The 18,531-nt window shown below is 49.2% G+C and overlaps 1 protein-coding gene across 1 annotated transcript in view; it reads right to left on the bottom strand.

Moving 5' to 3' along the window:
- Positions 1-18,531, bottom strand: part of LOC8051811 (myc box-dependent-interacting protein 1) — a 103,375-nt gene that overhangs the window by 55,032 nt on the left and 29,812 nt on the right. Inside the window, exon 2 of the mRNA XM_029972684.3 lies at positions 4,322-4,402. Within this exon, the coding sequence (XP_029828544.1) occupies positions 4,322-4,402 (81 nt within the window). The remainder of the gene's footprint in view (positions 1-4,321; positions 4,403-18,531) is intronic.

Below are 18,531 nucleotides of genomic sequence, written 5' to 3'. Positions count from 1 at the left end.
GCACTGTAAATAATTTCAAGATTTTTTTTCCTTTTGCGGAAATTGCATTTTGTAATATTTTGTCACTTTTTCAACTTGCTTAAAAAATTATATTTTTTCCTTTTCAGTTTTTTTTAAGCTTCAATATTGTGAAATGATTTGTTCATATTTAGCAAGAGAACAGGCAAACTTCGGCATCTCCGTCATTTGCCAAAATATATTAGTATATCTCTTCAGCGATATGCCCACGCCTTGATGGTGGAGTCACTATGAGGTGTCAGGAACTAGAATGAGACTAGACGAGACGGTGTAAGTGAAAAAAAACTGTTTTACGTAGCAAAAACCACATTCAAAATTACAGGAGGACACTTAAGCTTCGCCTCTAAGAGTGGAATGCGATAGCTAAACATACAAACCCCCGCTCATTCCCATGTAGTACACGCTTGTCCGCGTGGCCTAGTCAGTAGCGTGTCTTATTTGCAACCGAAAGGTCGTGGGTTAGAATGCTGCCTCTGCCTAAAATTCTTCACATTCTTTCTCTAGGGCAAATGAATTACTTTTCAAGGCGAAATCATTTTAGACATGCGGCGACCTTTAATTCGCATTTCATGTCATGTTCTCAATCCCTTTCATTCCATGCGTGACGTACGTGACCGTTGTGGGTTGTTTGAAATTACCGTGCGAGCTCATGTGGCTGTGACGTCATGACCTTACCGACCAGCCAGGATTTTCTCGTCCCACCGACACATACCAAAACCTCATTCGAAATTACGGAGGACGCTTAAGCTTCGCCTTTAAGAGTGGAACGCGATAGCTAAACCCTGCACCTAGAGGAAAACCTGTGAGCAATATGTTCTTTTATCTCAGTGTCCCCTCAATTTGTGATTTTTCTCTTCTGCTACGTAAAACAGTTGTTTTTTCGCTTACACCATCTCGTCTAATCTCATTCTAGTTCCTGACACCTCTAACTACTAACCATCAAGGCGTGGGCATATCGCCGAAGAGATATACTAATATATTTTGGAAATGACAGAGGTGCTGAAGTATGCCTGTTCTCTTGCTAAATATGAACAAATCATTTCACAATATTGAAGCTCTGGCTCGTTACTGACACGTCACAGTAAGTCCACTGCCAGGCAGGGCCGGATTAAGGTACGGGTTAAGGGGACTGCAGCCCTGGGTCCCAGACTGTCAGGGGGCCCCATGCTGGCCCCTGAAAATTTAAAAATGTTAGTCTTTTTTTTTATTATTTAAGAAAGTTTAGGCAGAAAGCAGAAGAAACATTCCGAAGGACCCCTGGCGCCATGGCCTTCTCGTTCTCTTTTCCTCAACAAGGATGCCACAAACTTTCCATCTCTAGATCAGCTGGCATTTGTGAGCTCGTTGTACAAGAACGTGCCAGAACAACAAAATTTAACAAGGCCTCCCATGCGCCTTGTTCGACTTTTTTTTTTTTTTAATTGGAGCTTTTTGGAAGGACGGTTATGGACCTTTCTTTTGTACTGGGGCCCCATAGCGTGTTTTACGGACAATTGTGGGCAGGAAGTTAAGCAAGCGTTAAGCAAGCAACGCAGGTGGTTCACACATTTTGTTTTAAACCTTTTCACGAAACTCCATATGGAGTTTATTCCAGAACGATAAGTTTGGAACAAGCGAAAAGCTGCCGGTAAATCTTCTGGACACCGTCTCTACAGCCACCAACAAAGAGGCGAGTCAAGGAGACAGCTCTTAAGATGCCCCTTAACAGTTTTCGATGAGTACTGACTGCAAGGAAGTGCTCTAGAGTCGATATCTGGTCTGCCAGTGCAACTCTCTTCCTTCCAGCGTCTGATATGAATACTGCAATGGTCTCACCAACCTCTGAGGTATAATCTCTTATTTTTTAACGTTGAGTCACAAAACAAAATGGCCGCCGAGGTCTAAATTACTGCATTTAAAAAGAACAAAATTAGTACTAAATCTGATGCGAAACATTTTCCCCATTCAAAAAGACAGCGTGTAGATACAAAAAGAAAACACCTTCTCGATTCTCATGATAAATTCTTTAAATAAAAATGTGCCCCAGCGACAGCGGTCGATGTCTTAGAATCGCAGGCAGTTTCTCCTATGCTTTAAATGTGGAAGTCTGTGTTTGTTTGCAAAACGAGGGTTCAGTTATTAGAAGAGCGTTTACGAAGCAGTTTGATCCCGATAAAAGCTGCTTCAACCAACGAAATTTCTTTCTTGCCTATGTCACTTCCTTCACTGTTCACACCAGTAATTAATTAACAGAGGGTTAGTTAGAAGTTAAAACACTTCCAATCATTTGGAACAATTACAAGAATGAGGGCTCTAGATTTTCATGGCAGTTGTCGATTTGCGAGGCGTATACCATTTAGGGGAAGCGAAATTAGAATGGGAAATTTGCAGGTACTTTTTCGGTTGCTGCATAACTTAATTCCTGTGCGACTAATGATGTCCTTCGGCATGTTAGCAAAAGGGTCACCTGTGCTATAAGTCGACATATTGACCAATTTGTATAAAGTGGCAGGGGCATGTACTCTATGAATCTAGCTGTACTTCTAGTCAAACAAATTCATGAACGGAGTAAACATTTTAAACGAAAGCAATTTAGTGTTGTTTTTTGTTGTTGTTGTTTTTGTGGTTAAGTTGCTGGGATGTGAACGACAAATCCTAATATTTTCCGCAATGTCTATTTGATTTCCTTTTTTTACCTCAAAATTACTGTATTGTAAATTGCTAGAGGGGTTGATCATTTGCGAAGTAGCTTCTAAACAATCGCATCCGCCTCAGTGCCAGCAAGGAAAACTTGAATTCCATAGAATCTACGGATCTAAACAAGGCTCGACAATAATCATACGATGAAACATATCTAGATTTAACAAGTTAAAAGATATACATATTCCCGTCGTCATCGTTACCTCCACCACCACCATCATCATAGGTAGAGGCCTCATAACAGCCTCAGCCCAGGGCCCCCAAATGCCTTAATCCGGCACTGCTACCAGGGCGTGGACAGATTGCCCGAGAGATAAACCAATATATTTTAAAGGCTACCTGTTTCTCTACCTAAGGTTGCCTGTTTTTATACCTGAATGAAACACACACTTCACAATATTGGGGCTTAAGGGGGGACATGGCCTGGGAGGGTCAACTTCTAAACCATTGTCTCAAATTGATTCAAACTTTAAGGGTGAATTGAAGTCCATTAGGATTGATTACACCTAAAATTTCAGTCTTGTAGGCCAATTCTCTCCAACTCCAGAAGAAAATAACTTTATTAGAAAATGTATTTAAGAAAAATAATAATTGCAATCCACAAAATGTTTGGTTTAATGTGAAGTAGAATACCCATAGTTCAAGTTAAGGTAAAAATTAATTATAGAAAATGCAATTCTAGAAAAAAACAAGAACACCCCAAAAAAGCCAAAGATTTTAACAAATTTCTGTGTTTCAAAATATTCAGTTTTTGTCATGAAGAATTGAGCCCATACCATGGAGGCACCACGGGCCTCCATGGTACGGGCTGTCGCCTTTCCGCGGTGCCACGGCTCTCCTGAGCCAATAAAGATTACGATCATGATTACGATTGGGTAACTTGTTCCTCAGGAAATTTCAGTCCAGGACACCACTGAATGAAATCTTTACACCTTCAAAATGTCAAATAATACATTTCCTCATACCACATTTCCTGCGAAAAAGTGAAACTGAGAAAAATGCATTTGAAGTTTCAAATTTAGGTTTCTTTCTTTTCTGCGAGTCCAAGGTAGGCAAAATTCACCTGGAGCATTGCTAGCTCCTTCCTCGTTGAGACTTGGTTGTTTCCCCGGCAATAGCTACCAGTCTGTGCTGTTTGTTGGCAAGCTAACATTTGTAACAGGCATTCGACAGACAAAATGGAAAGAACTAAGAGGCAAATCATACTAAGGAAGAGCAAAAAGGCCGGAATAGGATCTGAAGTGGGAGATAGTGAAAGGGTGTTACTGAAGATGGCACAATATCACGTCACAGGGCAGGGCCAATCGTAAACCTGTTTTGGGTCTCAACCAATACAATTGCTCGTACCAAATTTTTTTGATTTTTTTCCGTTTGGATGTATAAGGGTCTTCTAGTCATTGATACTTTTAAACTTGGAAAGCTTCTACAGACTTAATCTAGAGTAAACGACGCTTCCAATGAGGGTGCGATGTTCTGCCTATGTTAAATGAGTATGAAGCTGTGCCAAATAAAAAACGCAAAAAACTTGCTCCCTGCTGACTCGGAGGGCTGCCGACATTTTAAGTACCCTTTTATTAAAGCATACTTTGAGCAGTCAGAAACATGAATTCTTCAAAATGATCACCTGTTGCCGGGTGAAGTTGTAGAGATAGACTTCGAAGACCTCGTCCTTCGTTTTGTCGGCCCTCCCCAGGTTCTGGAGGATCTGCACAAAAGGAGGGAGGGGCATCACTCTCTGCTCTCAAACGTCACACCTGGGGATAGTCCAGAAAGGGGGTGCCCCCAAACACTTCCAGTTGCACACTTCACAAAGACAACAAATAAAGAAATATAACGAATAGAGAAATGACATGCTGCAAGCAGTGGACTTCGATAACCTTCCAAGCCACAGCAATTTTCATTCATTTATTTATTTAAAATATCAAGGTAATACATTGAAGAAGGGAGAGAACTCACAAAAACAGTTATGAAGTGCATAAAAAGGGATGGCTCATTATTATGGACACCTCCACTCCCCCACGGAAGCGTTCATAATGTGAGTTGCCTGCATTAAAGAGACAAAAATGCACGCAGTTCACCCGGTTCGTCCCCAAAGTTCTTGTCTGTATAACAAGGTATTAACGAGACATGACTGTATTTGTAAGAGTATTCCTAAACAAAACAATACCAGTAATGTTAGTGATCTAAGCAAGAAGGCAGTTCCAATCAACCGACGTCTGGCGTACAAAAGAACACTGAAGAGATGATGTTTTAAAATTGGGCATCTAAAATTGGGAACTTTCCGAAACTCGAGTTGGATGGATGGATGGACGCTAACAGCTGTACCCTTTACAATGGGAGGTAGCTTGCATTACCCATCTGCCAAGTACATGGTTGCTCAGGCTTTTCTGTGCCATGAATGATGCAGTGGCTTTGTAAGAGAAAGCAAGTGCCCTACGGCAGGACCAACGTTTCGCACAGAAAAACGCACCCAAGGGAGAACTACACTTGCCAAGACATGAATGTCTACCCTCACCACTACAGCAATGTTTCTATGATCGCCTGGGTGACGGGTTAGAATACCAAAGGTAATTATTTTCATACAAAGATTATTTTTGCCTCTCCCACCCGTTCAACACCCAAAATGTAAGCCACATCCTGTTTGCCCATTGAGCCGCAATGACCTAGATACGGATCCCCCAAACTCGCTTTTGTCCCCATCGTGCATTATCTTCTGCCCCGAAGTCGACATAAAGAAATTATTTTCCCTCTCTGCTCGGCCAGAAGGAAGAGAGAGAGGGTACTAGAACCATTTACTCTCAAACCGATGTTTCTACAAAAGGCCCATTCATGTCGATCTAGAGAAAGCTACTCGCAACTCCAGCGACCTATAGGGGGCGCCCCCACCAAACAAACATGGCGGCTGGGAACAGGTCGTATAGGGTCGGCCGGGCCGGCTGGACGGGTGGCTCATTCAATTTAACGGATTTTCTTTTGTTTAACGCCCTATTTTATAGGTATTTGAACAGCGACGGTTAAGTGTAGCCAGAGCACATAAACTTGCAGAGCATAGTTCTGTCCACGCCCAAACCCTCCTTCCGAATGAAGGCATGTTTCCTTTCGATGTAGTTTCCCTTTTCACTAATGTTCCTAACAATGTTGCCATTGATGTCGCACGCGAGCGTCTACTTGATGATCAAAGCCTGATAGCACGCACGTCACTTCACGTTGATGATATAATTTTACTTTTGCATTTTTGCTTGAACCAATGTTTTTTCGCCTTCCGTGGAGAGAGGTATCATCAGGTGAACGAGTGTCCGATGGGAAGCCCGGTATCTGTCAGTGTTGCCAATCTTGTTATGGAGCATATTGACGAGAAAGTGTTGAAAAAGTTGCGTTCCCGGTCAAATTACTGCCGACATGTGAATGACACTTTCGTCATTTTAGATTAAGGTCATGCTAACGATTTTCACCGGGAGTTAGACAGTGTTCACCTCGTGATACAGTTTTCTTGTGAGGCAGAACAGCAGGGCAAGTTGCCCTTCCTAGATGTATGTGTAATGAGGACAGGCGAACCGAGCCACAGGATTGAAACGGGCGTGTACCGCAAACCATGTGAAACAGATAATCTTTTTTTATTTTTTGTCTCATCACCCAGTGCAACACAAGAAATCAGTAGTGCAAATGTTTGTAGTAGATCAAATACCGTGCCACCTAACGAGCTCCATGACACAAATGAGATGACTCATTTCATTTACAGGAAGCTTTAAAAATATGTCACTGCCCAAAGTGTTTTGTTGAGGAGGTCAACAATCAAATGAAACAAAATGTGCAACCATGCAAAAGGGAAAGAGATAGGAATGTAGTGTGCATCCCCTCTGTCAAAGGAGTCTGTGAACCTCTCAGTCGCGCTTTGAGGCCCCTTGGCATTCAAACTGTTTACAAGCCCTACAGAACTATCAGAAATTCCGTTTCCAAACCAAAGGACCCCACCCCGGCGAATGTCCAGAGAGGCTTTATCTACAAGATCCCCTGCAGTGACTGCCCAGCGTCCTACACTGGTGAAACCGGATGGAGGAGAGAGACCAGACTCAAAGAACACAAGTGTGACGTCACGTACACATCCCACGCGACGCGACTGAACTAATGAACCATGTGTGGACAATGGGACTCTTTGACTTTGCGGCCGTGATGACCTTGGCGAAGGAGGACAGATGGGGGCCCCAGAAACTCCTGAAATCATGGTTTGTCCACAGGGACACATGTGTAACAAAAACCACGGCCCTCTGCACGAAGCTCATACGGACGTTCCTGATAAATAGCGTTGACTTGAGGTTGAACCTTGCATTTGCTTTGTAACTACTGAAGATGCCTCCCACATGGGAAGCAAAACATTTAGTGAATTTTTTTTTTTTTTTTTTTTTTTGTGTCAAGTCGGAGTTTTTATTTTAATTATGACATCGCCCAGCTTTTGGAGTATTTTAGCATATAGCGGGGTATCCATATTAACGGGGTCCATATTAACGGGACATGACCATATTTGACAGAGATACTACTTAAATTCAGTCAAATGGTTCGAGCAGACAGCACGGGGACGAATACGGACAAACTGGAGACAGTCTTCATTGGAGATTCATGCAGACCCCCTCTGCATTGAACTTGACTTCGAATCCTGAACGGAGAAATTGAGTATTCTTTGCGGCCAGACAACCTGAACAATGTAGACGCATGTTGCTGCGGGCTTCGATGGGGGTATCGTATAAATTTGGAGGCGCGATAGATCATAATATTATGACAGCTTCTAACTTTGCGAGACGTGTCCCCCACCTTTTGAAAGCAGACAATTTCCCTCATTAATCGTATGCAGCGAGCAGGTTTTTCGAAATCAAGTAATTGCGAAATCAACCTAACTCCTTTGGTGTAGTCCAGAGGCTTTTTTGGGGAAAAGCAACCAAGATGAATAGCCAACGCACTGACTGGCGTGGGTCGCTCAAACTTGAAGGTAATCAAACACAACCAAACTCAAGAAAAGCAGCTTTTGAACCTTCCCATTCACTTGACTGCAACATTGGTGTTCCCTCCAGTGAAACACCTCGTCTGTCGCCCTCAGTCCACTGTTCTATATCTCTATAAACAAACCACTTATCAGCTATCAAGTAGTCGTCACTTTGAATGTAATTCCAGACAGACAAAAAATCAAAAGGTTTTTCCATGATTCCTACCCATCCAAGAAGTCAAAAGCATGTGACCGTGTGTTGTGGAGTAAACGGGCTTTCAAACACGCGATGAAAGCAAACAATCTACTGAGGCTGACGAAAATAAATCCCTGGAGAAGGGGAACAAGAGGGACAAAGGACAAACATAAACCTCCAAACACAGCTAGGTGACTCAGCTCGCTTGCACCTTTGCATTAACTGGACTATAATTATAATCTACTGAGGCTTCATCCACGAATGAACACCCAGGCAAACTTAAGAAATATTAGGACCAGGCACGTAGCCAGGGGGAAGGGGGGCATAGTAGAGCACTGCAAGGGCCGGAATCTCTAGACCCGGCCCGACCCGGCCCGGTAGAGACACGACCCGGGCCCGGCCCGAGCCCGACAGAATTTTTAATTTCTAGGCCCGGCCCGACCCGGCCCGGAAGAGACACGGCCCGGGCCCGGCCCGAGCCCGACAGAATTTTTTATTTCTAGGCCCCGCCCGACCCGGCCCGATGGCTGTAGCCCGAAACAACCCATTCCCGTTTGAACCCGTCCCGTTTCGACCCGTTCCCGAAACGAGCTCCCCATTTGAACCTCGTCCTGTTTCGACCCATTCTTTAAACGCCCTTCCCATATGAACCCGTCCCGTTTCGACCAGTTCCCTAAACGCCCTTCTCGTTTGAATTTGTCCTGTTTCGACCCATTCCCTAAACGTCCTTCTTATTTGAACCAGTTTCCGAAACACCCTTTGCATTTCAACGCGTCCCGTTTCAACCTACTTTTATAAGGCCCTGCACATCGCAACCTCTTCGCAAAAAGTCTCCATCGTTCTAAGCCTGGTCTGCGCACCTTTTCTGTTTAAGAATATGTTCTGAAGTAGCTTTACATGTCAAAGCGTTCTTAAAATATACAACCCTTTCAGGCTTGCAAGCTTAAGTTTAATATATTCCTACTTAACCCCTTAAAACATTTCTTTTTTTTTCAAGATGGTTCCCAAAACGTGCAAGCGCGGAACGGACTATGTACACTGCGCGACACTGATACCGCGAACACGACGTTGGCTCTTTTTTCGAATTTTACTTCGAAATGGTGTTAGTAGGCACCAAAGTATACCGCTTAGGTCTGTGGCCCAGACGAGCACTTCTAAAGATACTATACACGGCGACAACTTTTCTTGGCAATGCAGTGGAAGGTACAGGCCCGCGTCCCCTCTTCCATTTTGTGTGTGCGTGGGCTCTCCTCCTCTCCCCGGAAATGGGGGAGGAGGAGAGCCTGCGTACACTCAAAATGGGAGAGGGGACGCGGGCATGTACCTTCCACTGCATTGCCAAGAAAAGTTGTCGCCGTGTATAATAGTTTTGAAAACAGCGTTTTGATTCTATGAGACAAACACAAAAACACGACGATCGCTTGTTCGCGCTAATATAGTGTCGCGCTCTGTGCAATAAGGGACTCTTAGAATAACGTACTCAAGCACTTTGGGCAAGCTAAAATTATCATCGCCATAGGTTTTACATCGCAACGCTATTTTTACGGTACCCAAAGCGCTTGCGTGCGTTTTTCTAAACCTTCATAATAGTGAACTAGATATTTTTGAGAGCGATGAATCAGACAGGTTGACAAGCATATGACTGGGACTTTATTTTGTTTACAATTTATAACACTGAACCCTCGCTCACACTGAAAAAGCTTGAAGGCTTTCTAGCTTCAAGACGTCTTTTAGTATTTATTTTTAACGACGCTGTAGTGAATTTGCACTTCGCTTTTTTTTTGTATTTAATGAACCTAAAAGATTAATGAACAAACTTCTTGCTATCAACAACAATTTATGATTTACGGCACAAGATTGCCCAGGCACGGCCCGGGCCGGCCCGGGCCGGCGCGGCCCGAGAACTTTTTTGTTCAAGCCCGAGCCCGGCCCGGGCCCGAGAAAATACGTGCTACCCGGCCCGAGCCCGGCCCGCGGGCCGGGCCGGGCTCGGGCTTTCGGGCTGGCCCGGGCCCGTGCAGTGCTCTAGGGCATAGGGCCTGCCCCTCCCCCTCCCCCTCCCCCTCCTCCCCCCCCCCCCCCCCCCCCCCGGCCCGCCCCCGAAACAAAATCCTGGCTACGTGCCTGAATCGGACCTTCGTCAAATTACATTGTTCGCCACCGCGCCGACAACACGTGTCCGCGAAAGCCGCCAGAGACGCGGAGAGATGCAAAGCGAGTTGTTCCAGCTGGTTCCCGGCTTTCCCGCTTGGTGCCGTCCGTTTTGCTGGAGTCGCGAACTGGCAACAACCCGCCAGCAACTCCAAAGTTGCTGAGAAAGTTGCCCCGTCTGAAGCGGGCTTTAGCGCCGGCCGACCAATCGCTAAAGTGTCTTTCATAGCGAGCCTACATACTCGAAAGTCTTTCAATAAAAAGTCGGCGATCACTGGTTGGACCTAGAGCACTATATAGCTCCTTCGGAGCAGAGTAGCGCAATCTAGAACGCCGCCTCTCGGCGACTAGCAGCGAACGCCCGGAGGTTCCAACTGCGGTCAGAAATGCATGGAGAACGTGAGAAAATCGTTGTTTCTCCACTATTGTAGGAATGTACGGAATCGCAATCATTTTTGACATAATAATGGAACACTTCAGAATAATTTGCGCTAAGTTTTGTGCCCCGCAAGGACCTGACTTTTTTAAAAAAATTACTTGAGCGGCATCATGCAGCAGACGACATGGCGACGTCACACCATTCACGTGACCCGCTCCGGCCAACCCGAAAAGCCCATCTCCGCTGCGAGCGAAAATCGTCTGCTTCAAACGCCATTGCCTTGGAAATTGCCTTCTCAAAATTTGCACACGCATCCGATATTGTTAAAACTTTGATAAAGTGTTTAGTGCTTTGCTAACTTCACGACAGACTAGTTTTGAAAAATGTGAACTCGCCGTTCATTTTTTAATCAGCCGTGTTGTGTCGATCTCCATGTATTCTCCCATAGGGCGGGCCGCCTCCTGGAACCCTGAGTACCACGTGACTCGCGCCGAGCCGCTCTGTCGGCCATGTTGTCGGAAAAACACGGGGTTCAAAGGATTGCGTTACTCTGCTCCGTAGGAGCTATATAGTGCTCTAGTTGGACCAACTGAGTGCCGCCCCACGCGCCGCGCGTGTTGTCTTCGGCTGTAGCTGTTCGAAAGAAAAAATCCAAAACAAATGGCACTTGGCACGCGCGTTCCACGGACGCTTTATTTCGATTATTTACTCGGAATCTTTTCCCTAGGGATGGCGAGCACGTGCAGCGCGTGTACCTACGTTCCCAGCATTCTCTTTGATGCTTGGACAGCTCGCAGCCCGCGCCGCGTCGCGCGCAGCATTCGAGGTGTTGGCGCGATCGAGAGCGGTCCCGACGGCTATTCGTGTCGCGCAACGTGCGGCGAGTCAAGGACCGGCGCATTCCCGGTCCTTCGTCGCCGACCCCTTCGTCATCGCGGGCCAAGGGCACGACGGGCGCATTCCTCGGCCGGGCCGGCCGCTGCTGCTGGCCCGGTCACCACAATGCGGGCACGCGGCCGTGGGACGCGCTTCCTGGAGGCGACAGAGCCCCGCCGACCGTCCTCGGCTGCCCTAGAATCGCTCGCTCCAAACCCAGATCGGCGGCCGAGGTTCGGGGCAGTTCGGGAACCGCCTCGGCTCGTGGACACCCCGTGCACTCACAAGCCCTCCTGCCTCGGAGGCCGAGAGGCTAACGTTCCGCGCTAATACACCCCAAACCGGTGGCAATTTGTTCATCGAACGACATTTCATCGACACGCGATGTTTCTTTCATCAACAACTCAGATTAACTTTTTTTTTTTTTTTTTTAATAAGTTGCATTAGACTGTTGCTGCGAAACGGCGTGTACGGGGGGTCAGGTGGGTTAAATCTTTTGTAATGAGCCGGCGCAGACTATCGCGGGGGGTGGGTTAACACACACCCCAGTGATACACGCGTGACGAAATGTTCCTAGAGCGTGCAATTCGCGTCAGCATTGTCGATGAAACGTTCGTTTCGACGAAACGTGTGTCCATGAAAAGTTGTCCCGTAACCGTACTTCCACGAAACGAGTTTCGACGAAATGATAGCCTGGCAAAAGATACCATCGCGTGCAGGCAATCTTGAGCTTAATCGGTCGTTGCTGTTCCCCCCAAACGCCATAACTAACGCTCGATCGCGTCAGTATCGCTGCCGGGCGTCTTGGAGCGTGATGCTACACGCGGTGACGCCGAGACGTCTTTGGGGTCCATATCACGTGAGCCAATGACATTTCGGCGAAAAGCGCCATTCGAGTGAATCGACGTTCTGGCGACGCTTACGACGCTTCGCGGCGGCAGTCTGTGGTGACTCATTATACAAAAATAATAGCCCACTTGGCCCACCCATAAACGGCGCGTCGTGGCGGCCGAATTTTCGCAAAAGTCTCTTTCGATGAAAAGTCAGCATACGCTAAAATGTCGTTCAACTAACTGAGGGCCATCCGCTGCTCTCGAGGTGCCCGCGACGCTCCTTTAGGTCTGCTGAAAGGAAACGGGGCAATCGAGGCTTCTCATCTCTTGCTCAGAATACCCGAGAATCAACTTTTAGGACTTACGCTAATACTAATTGTAGTTTAAGGGTCGCGATGCGTTAAATACTACCGGCGTATCGCGGACAATGTAAACGGGAGCGCGCAACTTGCGCATGTGCAGCCATGGCTGATCGCTGTGCCGAATACGCGGTAGAAAAAACGGATCATGAAAGTCGTCTCTTCCTCAGGTCGTGACCTGAGGAAACCGGTTAACCGTTAGCGTAAACGATTAACGGTTAACCTGAGGCTAAACATACACGTTTCAAACGCAAGACGCACCTTTTCTTTTTTTTTCCGTACAATTAAGTTTTGTAAGATCCACTTCGCGCAGTAAAGGAACTATGCGCAAAGCTTCCTTTTTTTTCTCGAAAGGCGGAGAGGGCTCATTGGGCACACCAACTTCAGCCGTAGTGATGCTTGGTGTCTGCCAACCTCCTGTTCCGAAGAAAAAAATGCGAAAAAGCGCAGATAGCGATAACTCCGGCAACGCTAACCGGTATACCCCAACGGAGCCCTAGCGCGTGCACTGTCTCCTTATCGGGTATCGTTACTGGAGCGAAAAAAACGATCTACCGAAACTCTCGTGCTTTCTACGTGTAGCCAAAGACGCCATCGACGTTACTTCCAGGTCCATTTCGACGCTCGGATGCTCCTGTCCCGTGGACAGAGCGCGAAGAGACCGAAGAGAGAAGCGTCGGTAAACCGGCAGACCGTGAAGAACACCAAACATTTGGAAAGTGGGAGGTAAAGTTGGGAGCAGAACGCGGCAAATCGTACAAGCGCCTCCATCAGACAACGAACGAGAAAGAACATGAGGGGAAAGGCACAGCCGCGTTCGCACTGCTTTGACATAGCACAAAATACAGTCTGCGCACAGATTCAAACGCGAGTCACCACGAGACCCCTGCTTCGAACGCCGCGTGGCAATAAGTTCAAGGAGGAAACCTGGCACGCGGCATTCGAACCACGGATAATTGCGGTGACTCGGGTTTGCAGACTGTCTTTTGTGTGATGTATGAGGAGGGGTGTTACCCGGGCTTCGGGTGGGATCGTTTTGCTGCGACGAGTTGAGTTGTTCGAGTGCTCGTCAACTTTATTTTGAAAGGCGCGACGCCGGTGTTTCCGCGCAAAATAAGGCGAAGAAACAAGGAATACGAGCCCATCGGGAGCACCGATCGAAGGGGCCGAAATGCACGGGGTCTTTTTCTGCCTAGAATTGGACGATTCGACGCGGCTTTTCAGGCATTTTCAGAACCATGGAGCTGGCCCCGACTTCCGCCTTTCCAGCCCCTACCCAGGGGCGGGAAGCGGGCTGAGGCGATGAAAGGGCTTGATAGGCGAGCGGGCAGCCTTCAGCGCACTGTCAGCTGAACGGAGAGCCCGCGGACGGCACGCGACGAGGGGGAGCCCACGGGCGCCGCCGCCGCAAATAGCCCCGGGTCGCCGCTGGGCGCCGCGCGAGGGAACCGCCGGCCGGCTATTTCGGACGCGCTCAGCCGCACGAGGGACAGTGGGCACGCGTACGTCGCCGTCGGAGCCCGCACCCTCCGGACACAATTGTTTTATTTTTCCCTCCGAGTCCAGCCGACGTCCCACGGGGCTAATCGAACGAGCGCTCGTCGCCTCTTGTGACGGCCCACGACGGTGCCGCGCAGCAGCAATGGCGCCCGTTGTAAGCGGCTTCAACTCCCCGGTTTGTTGGACTCGGTCCTAGTCGGTTGCAACGCTGTGAACCAGCCCTATGATAGCTACTTGACAGCACGAACAACTCCCGGCGTCCGTTTGCATGCAAAACAGTGGAAAGGGAAGCGCGCCGCGTAGAGAGTAGTGAAGAACAAAGGCGAGCGGCAACGTCACGGGGCGGAAGCCAATGCGCGCGCAGGAAACCAGTGAACAGCGAAAGCGGCGCCAGGCAGCGAATGCCGCTGCTAAGCGTGCAAGGCGGGCGAACGAGACAGAGGAGCAGAAGCAGCGCCCAGCTCGGCTGGCCGAAATGCGGCGCAAGAACCGACAAGCCGATGCTTCGCCGGGGAAAAAAAAAAGAGAAAGAGTTTTTGGTGCATTTTGCGGGTATTCGTTAGTATGACCCTTGGGGAACGCCACAGACGTCCTCCTTTGGCAAACGCTCACACTGTCCTCTTAATGAAGCCGAAAATATGCAGCAAAAAAAGAGAGGGACCAAAAGAGAAAAGTGAAAGGGTGAGCGCTAGCGTTTCCCAAAGTGGACCACGTGCGGCGTTTCCCAAGGGCCATTCCCTAAGGATCCACCGATGGATCTACCTCGGCTACACCAATCAGGAACACTGAATAACATCGTCCTGCGGTTGTTTCTGCGCAGTTTAGCAGTTGGCAGCAAACACAAAGACGACCAGCGCCGTCACACTTTCAGCCGGGTCCACACCACGTGAGCAAATGACGTTTTAGCGAGCTGCGCTATTTGAGCGAATTGATGTTTTAGCGAATAACGGGAGCGCGTGTTAACCCATCCCCACGCGCTGCCCTTACCCCGCTTCACGGCGACAGTCTGCGGCAGCTCATTCCAAAAAGGGTAACCCACTTGACACACCTGTAAACACTGCTTCGCGGTAGATCGACTACTCGGTCGAGTGTCTTTGGATGAAAAATCGGCGTCTGCTGAAACGTCGTTCGACCAACTGAGTGCCGCCTCTTTCAGCGCTACTTGCTCGATATTCACCTCGAACCGGCCAGTGCACGGGGCACAAGAAGAAACCAGAGCGTCACCGTTCGGACTCGTGTTGCAGCGCGCTGACGGAGCACACAACAGGCTCGTTCGATTTATATGCACCGGTACACAAAAGTGTAGGCCACTGCACTTCCGGTATGTGTATTGAGATACGACGGGAAGTACACGCCGCCCTGCACCGGTGCAGGAGGTGCAGGTAAATCGAACGAGCCGTACGTGCGCCTCCGTTCCTTCGGGCGACGGACTCAGCATTACGTCACTAGTTGTGTGCAGTGCAGGCGAAAGGCAACGCCGGGCGAAGAGAGAAAGGGCGAGCACTAGGAAGACGGGACGGGAGAGAAGGGAAGTGGAAGGCGAGCGGAGAAAGGGGGAGCACTAGGAAGGTTAGAGAGGAGGAGGTTTTTCTTTTCCCCTGCCTTCATTGTGCTTGTACTTTCCCCCCTCGCATAGCGTTGCCTTCGCCTGTACTGCACGCAACTAGTGACACGGAGTAGGATGTGTTGCGCAGGCGATATTCAGCGCGCGAGGCTACACGTTCGTGCCCCCTTCGAGAGAGCTGCAAAAACAAGGCGCGCAAGAACTTCACCGCTACGCCGCCAAGCGGCTACAAATATCCACCTTCCGAGACTCGCCGTCTACGTATGCACACCGCATCTTCACTTGGTTTTAGTCGCACAAGTATCCCATCCTGCGCCGAAACCTTCCGACGAGAAAAGGGGAACGCTTCTCGCCTCCCACATCGTTGCAATGCTTGGCGGCGCTACGACGGCTATGCACTTCGTTGCACCTTCAGCAACAAAAGGGGAAATATAGTGTTCTCGTAATAAAAACTCAACCTTCGTGTCCTAAGCATCCCAGAAAAACAAAAACGGCAATCGTGCCCTTTCTACTAATAAAAACGCGACCAAACATCGCGCCCCCTTTGCGCAGGTTCTCGTACCTCAGAAGGCGGCGCGAAATACACGTACCTTTTTAAGGTAAAGAGTGACAGTGCACCTGCGACGCGGACACGTGGGTGAAAGGGCCCTCTTTGCGCCCTCAGTTTCAGTAGGAAAGCGTCGGTGCCATTTCTCGCCGTCGCAGCATTCACTACACACATCATGGCACGGCTAGACGGTCGAGCCTGTTGTGCACGCGGTCTGCAGAATTTTTTTTTTTTTTCTTACAACATGCGTATGGTTTACGTCCAGTTAAAGTGACACTGACCAGGTGCTTATACTCGCCAAGGTTTTAATTTGTACACGATATACGTGGGCCCAGCTACCAAAAACACAATTTGCGGCTAAAAATGTCGTGTTTTTTCTCCCTCCCGAAAACCGCTGATCAAGAAATGGCCGGTTTGAGTCACGCCCACTCTCTTCTCCGCGGTCAGGTGCTGTTCAGACACGCGCACGTCACAATATAATCGAAGTCGTGGGTCATCGAGAACCCACACTCAGTATTAAAAATATAAAAAAATGACGAAACCCACTTTTTTGTTCCTTCTAAAAAAAACTGAAAGTACGCCAAGGTGCTCCAGCCGGTATAGTTTTGGTTTCGCCGTGCCGCCAGAACGAAAGTTGGATCCGCGATATCTACAAAACTATACACACTACCGAAAAACAAATCATACCTCGTAATTCAGGGTCGCCGACTTGGACTAAACACATCATAACCCCAGAATCGTGAAAATGGAGTGGAGTTGCCCTTTAAATAAAAAAAGACGGGGCGCCCCCTGGGCGGCATAATTATAGCAGCGGGGAGCGCACGTAGGTTGAGTGACCTTGAAGGTTCCGGAAGGAGACGAGCCGAGACAGGACGAGCATGGTTAATATGGAAATTGAGCAGCGCGTTGACCTCAAATATCTCGTGATATGGAAGAAATCGCCGAGTGGGAAACCGTTGCAGGAGGTTTTACGCTGGTAACGTAATGTCATGTGCCCGAGTGTTCTGACTGCACAAACGATTTGCCGAGACTGAGACAACGAGTGAGGAAGAAGACCACGTGGATTCTCAATCACGACAATGCCCAAAATGCTCTGCCCGTAGAGAAAGCTTGAGGATCCCAGTGCTAATCCAGCCAGCTCCGTCACCATTATCTGCTTCCCTTTTACCCGTTTCCCCAGGGAGACTGCACATTGAAGGGAACCCATTTTCAGACTGGACAAAAAACGACGGCTCTGCTGAAGGGGTTGACACTCGATAATCTGCAGCACCGTTTCCGACAGTAGAAAATTCGTAAACAACGACGCCTATACACGGGACGGGGTTTGACGGGAACAATTAAGGGCTGCGATGATAAAACGTTTGCCACCAATGTTGCTATTTGATAGCCGTGTCTCAATCGCTCGAACGTCCGACGGAGAGTGTTTATGACACGCGCACAACTGGGCGAAGGGGGTGTCGTCACCCGCAGAGTGCGTTGCCATCCGTCAAAGCCACGAATTCCCCACCGGGACGGGAATTCGCGGGAGTACAATGGCAGCGCGGAATAGTGGCATTCCGATGCAAAGCTGCGCTCCTGTTTTGTCTCTTTCACCGCCCGTACTGCGCGAGCGACGCCGATGTCGCGCACGACAACAGCAGCCCCGCAAGGCCGGGTCGCCTTCCGCACAAACCGAATCGCGGGGCAGGCTGCGGCACGAGCAGCGGCGACGACGACGACACGCGAGTACCGGCGAAGCCCCTCGGCGACGGACACGAGCGGCCAACGGTAAGGACCGGCCGGAGAACGCGAACGACGACCCGACCGTATCCCACGGACCGCAGAGCACTATATAGGCTACGAGCCACCGTGGCCAATGCAACGCCGAGAACGAATATCACGTGAGTCGGCATCTCGAAAGTCACGTGATGATGCTGCACCGAAGGGGCTTTGACGGAGCTTCCTCCGCCGTAAAACGAAACGGAGTTTACACGCGCAGGTCAAAGCTACTCGGGCGACAGTCAGTCACGGGCGGGCACCGACAGACACGGCCCACCATCTCGGAAATCTCGCATCTCGAGATTTCCCAATCACTCGGCGGGCGCTTTCTCCCTCGCCGTCCGCGCGGGCCCCGCAGCCTCTTCCGAGGCCGCGCACCCCATTTAGACCTCCGCCAGACGTCTTCCCTCGTCGGAGGAGACTCCGCGCGGTGCCGGAGACGGACGCTGCGGGGCCCCCGGGGATGCGAGCCCCGAGGCTCCGACGGCGGCGAAAAATAGCGGGACGAGATGGGCGGCAAGGCGCGCGCCGCCCCGCCGATGTCCGCTCGCGGTGCGCGCACGACCTGGGTGTCGTCGTAATTACCTGGCCCAAACAGAATGAGCCTGGGCCTGGGGAGGGCACACCCCCGGCTTTCAAGGGCTAGCATTCCTATACTCGGCGGCAACTATTTTCTGCTACATGGTCGCGGCGAGC

Source organism: Ixodes scapularis, unplaced genomic scaffold (assembly GCF_016920785.2).
Source record: "Ixodes scapularis isolate PalLabHiFi unplaced genomic scaffold, ASM1692078v2 PGA_scaffold0__279_contigs__length_252992795, whole genome shotgun sequence".
Lineage (NCBI taxonomy): Eukaryota > Metazoa > Arthropoda > Arachnida > Ixodida > Ixodidae > Ixodes > Ixodes scapularis.
Note: the sequence above shows the minus strand (reverse complement) of the source record. Positions and strands in the feature narration are given on the sequence as shown.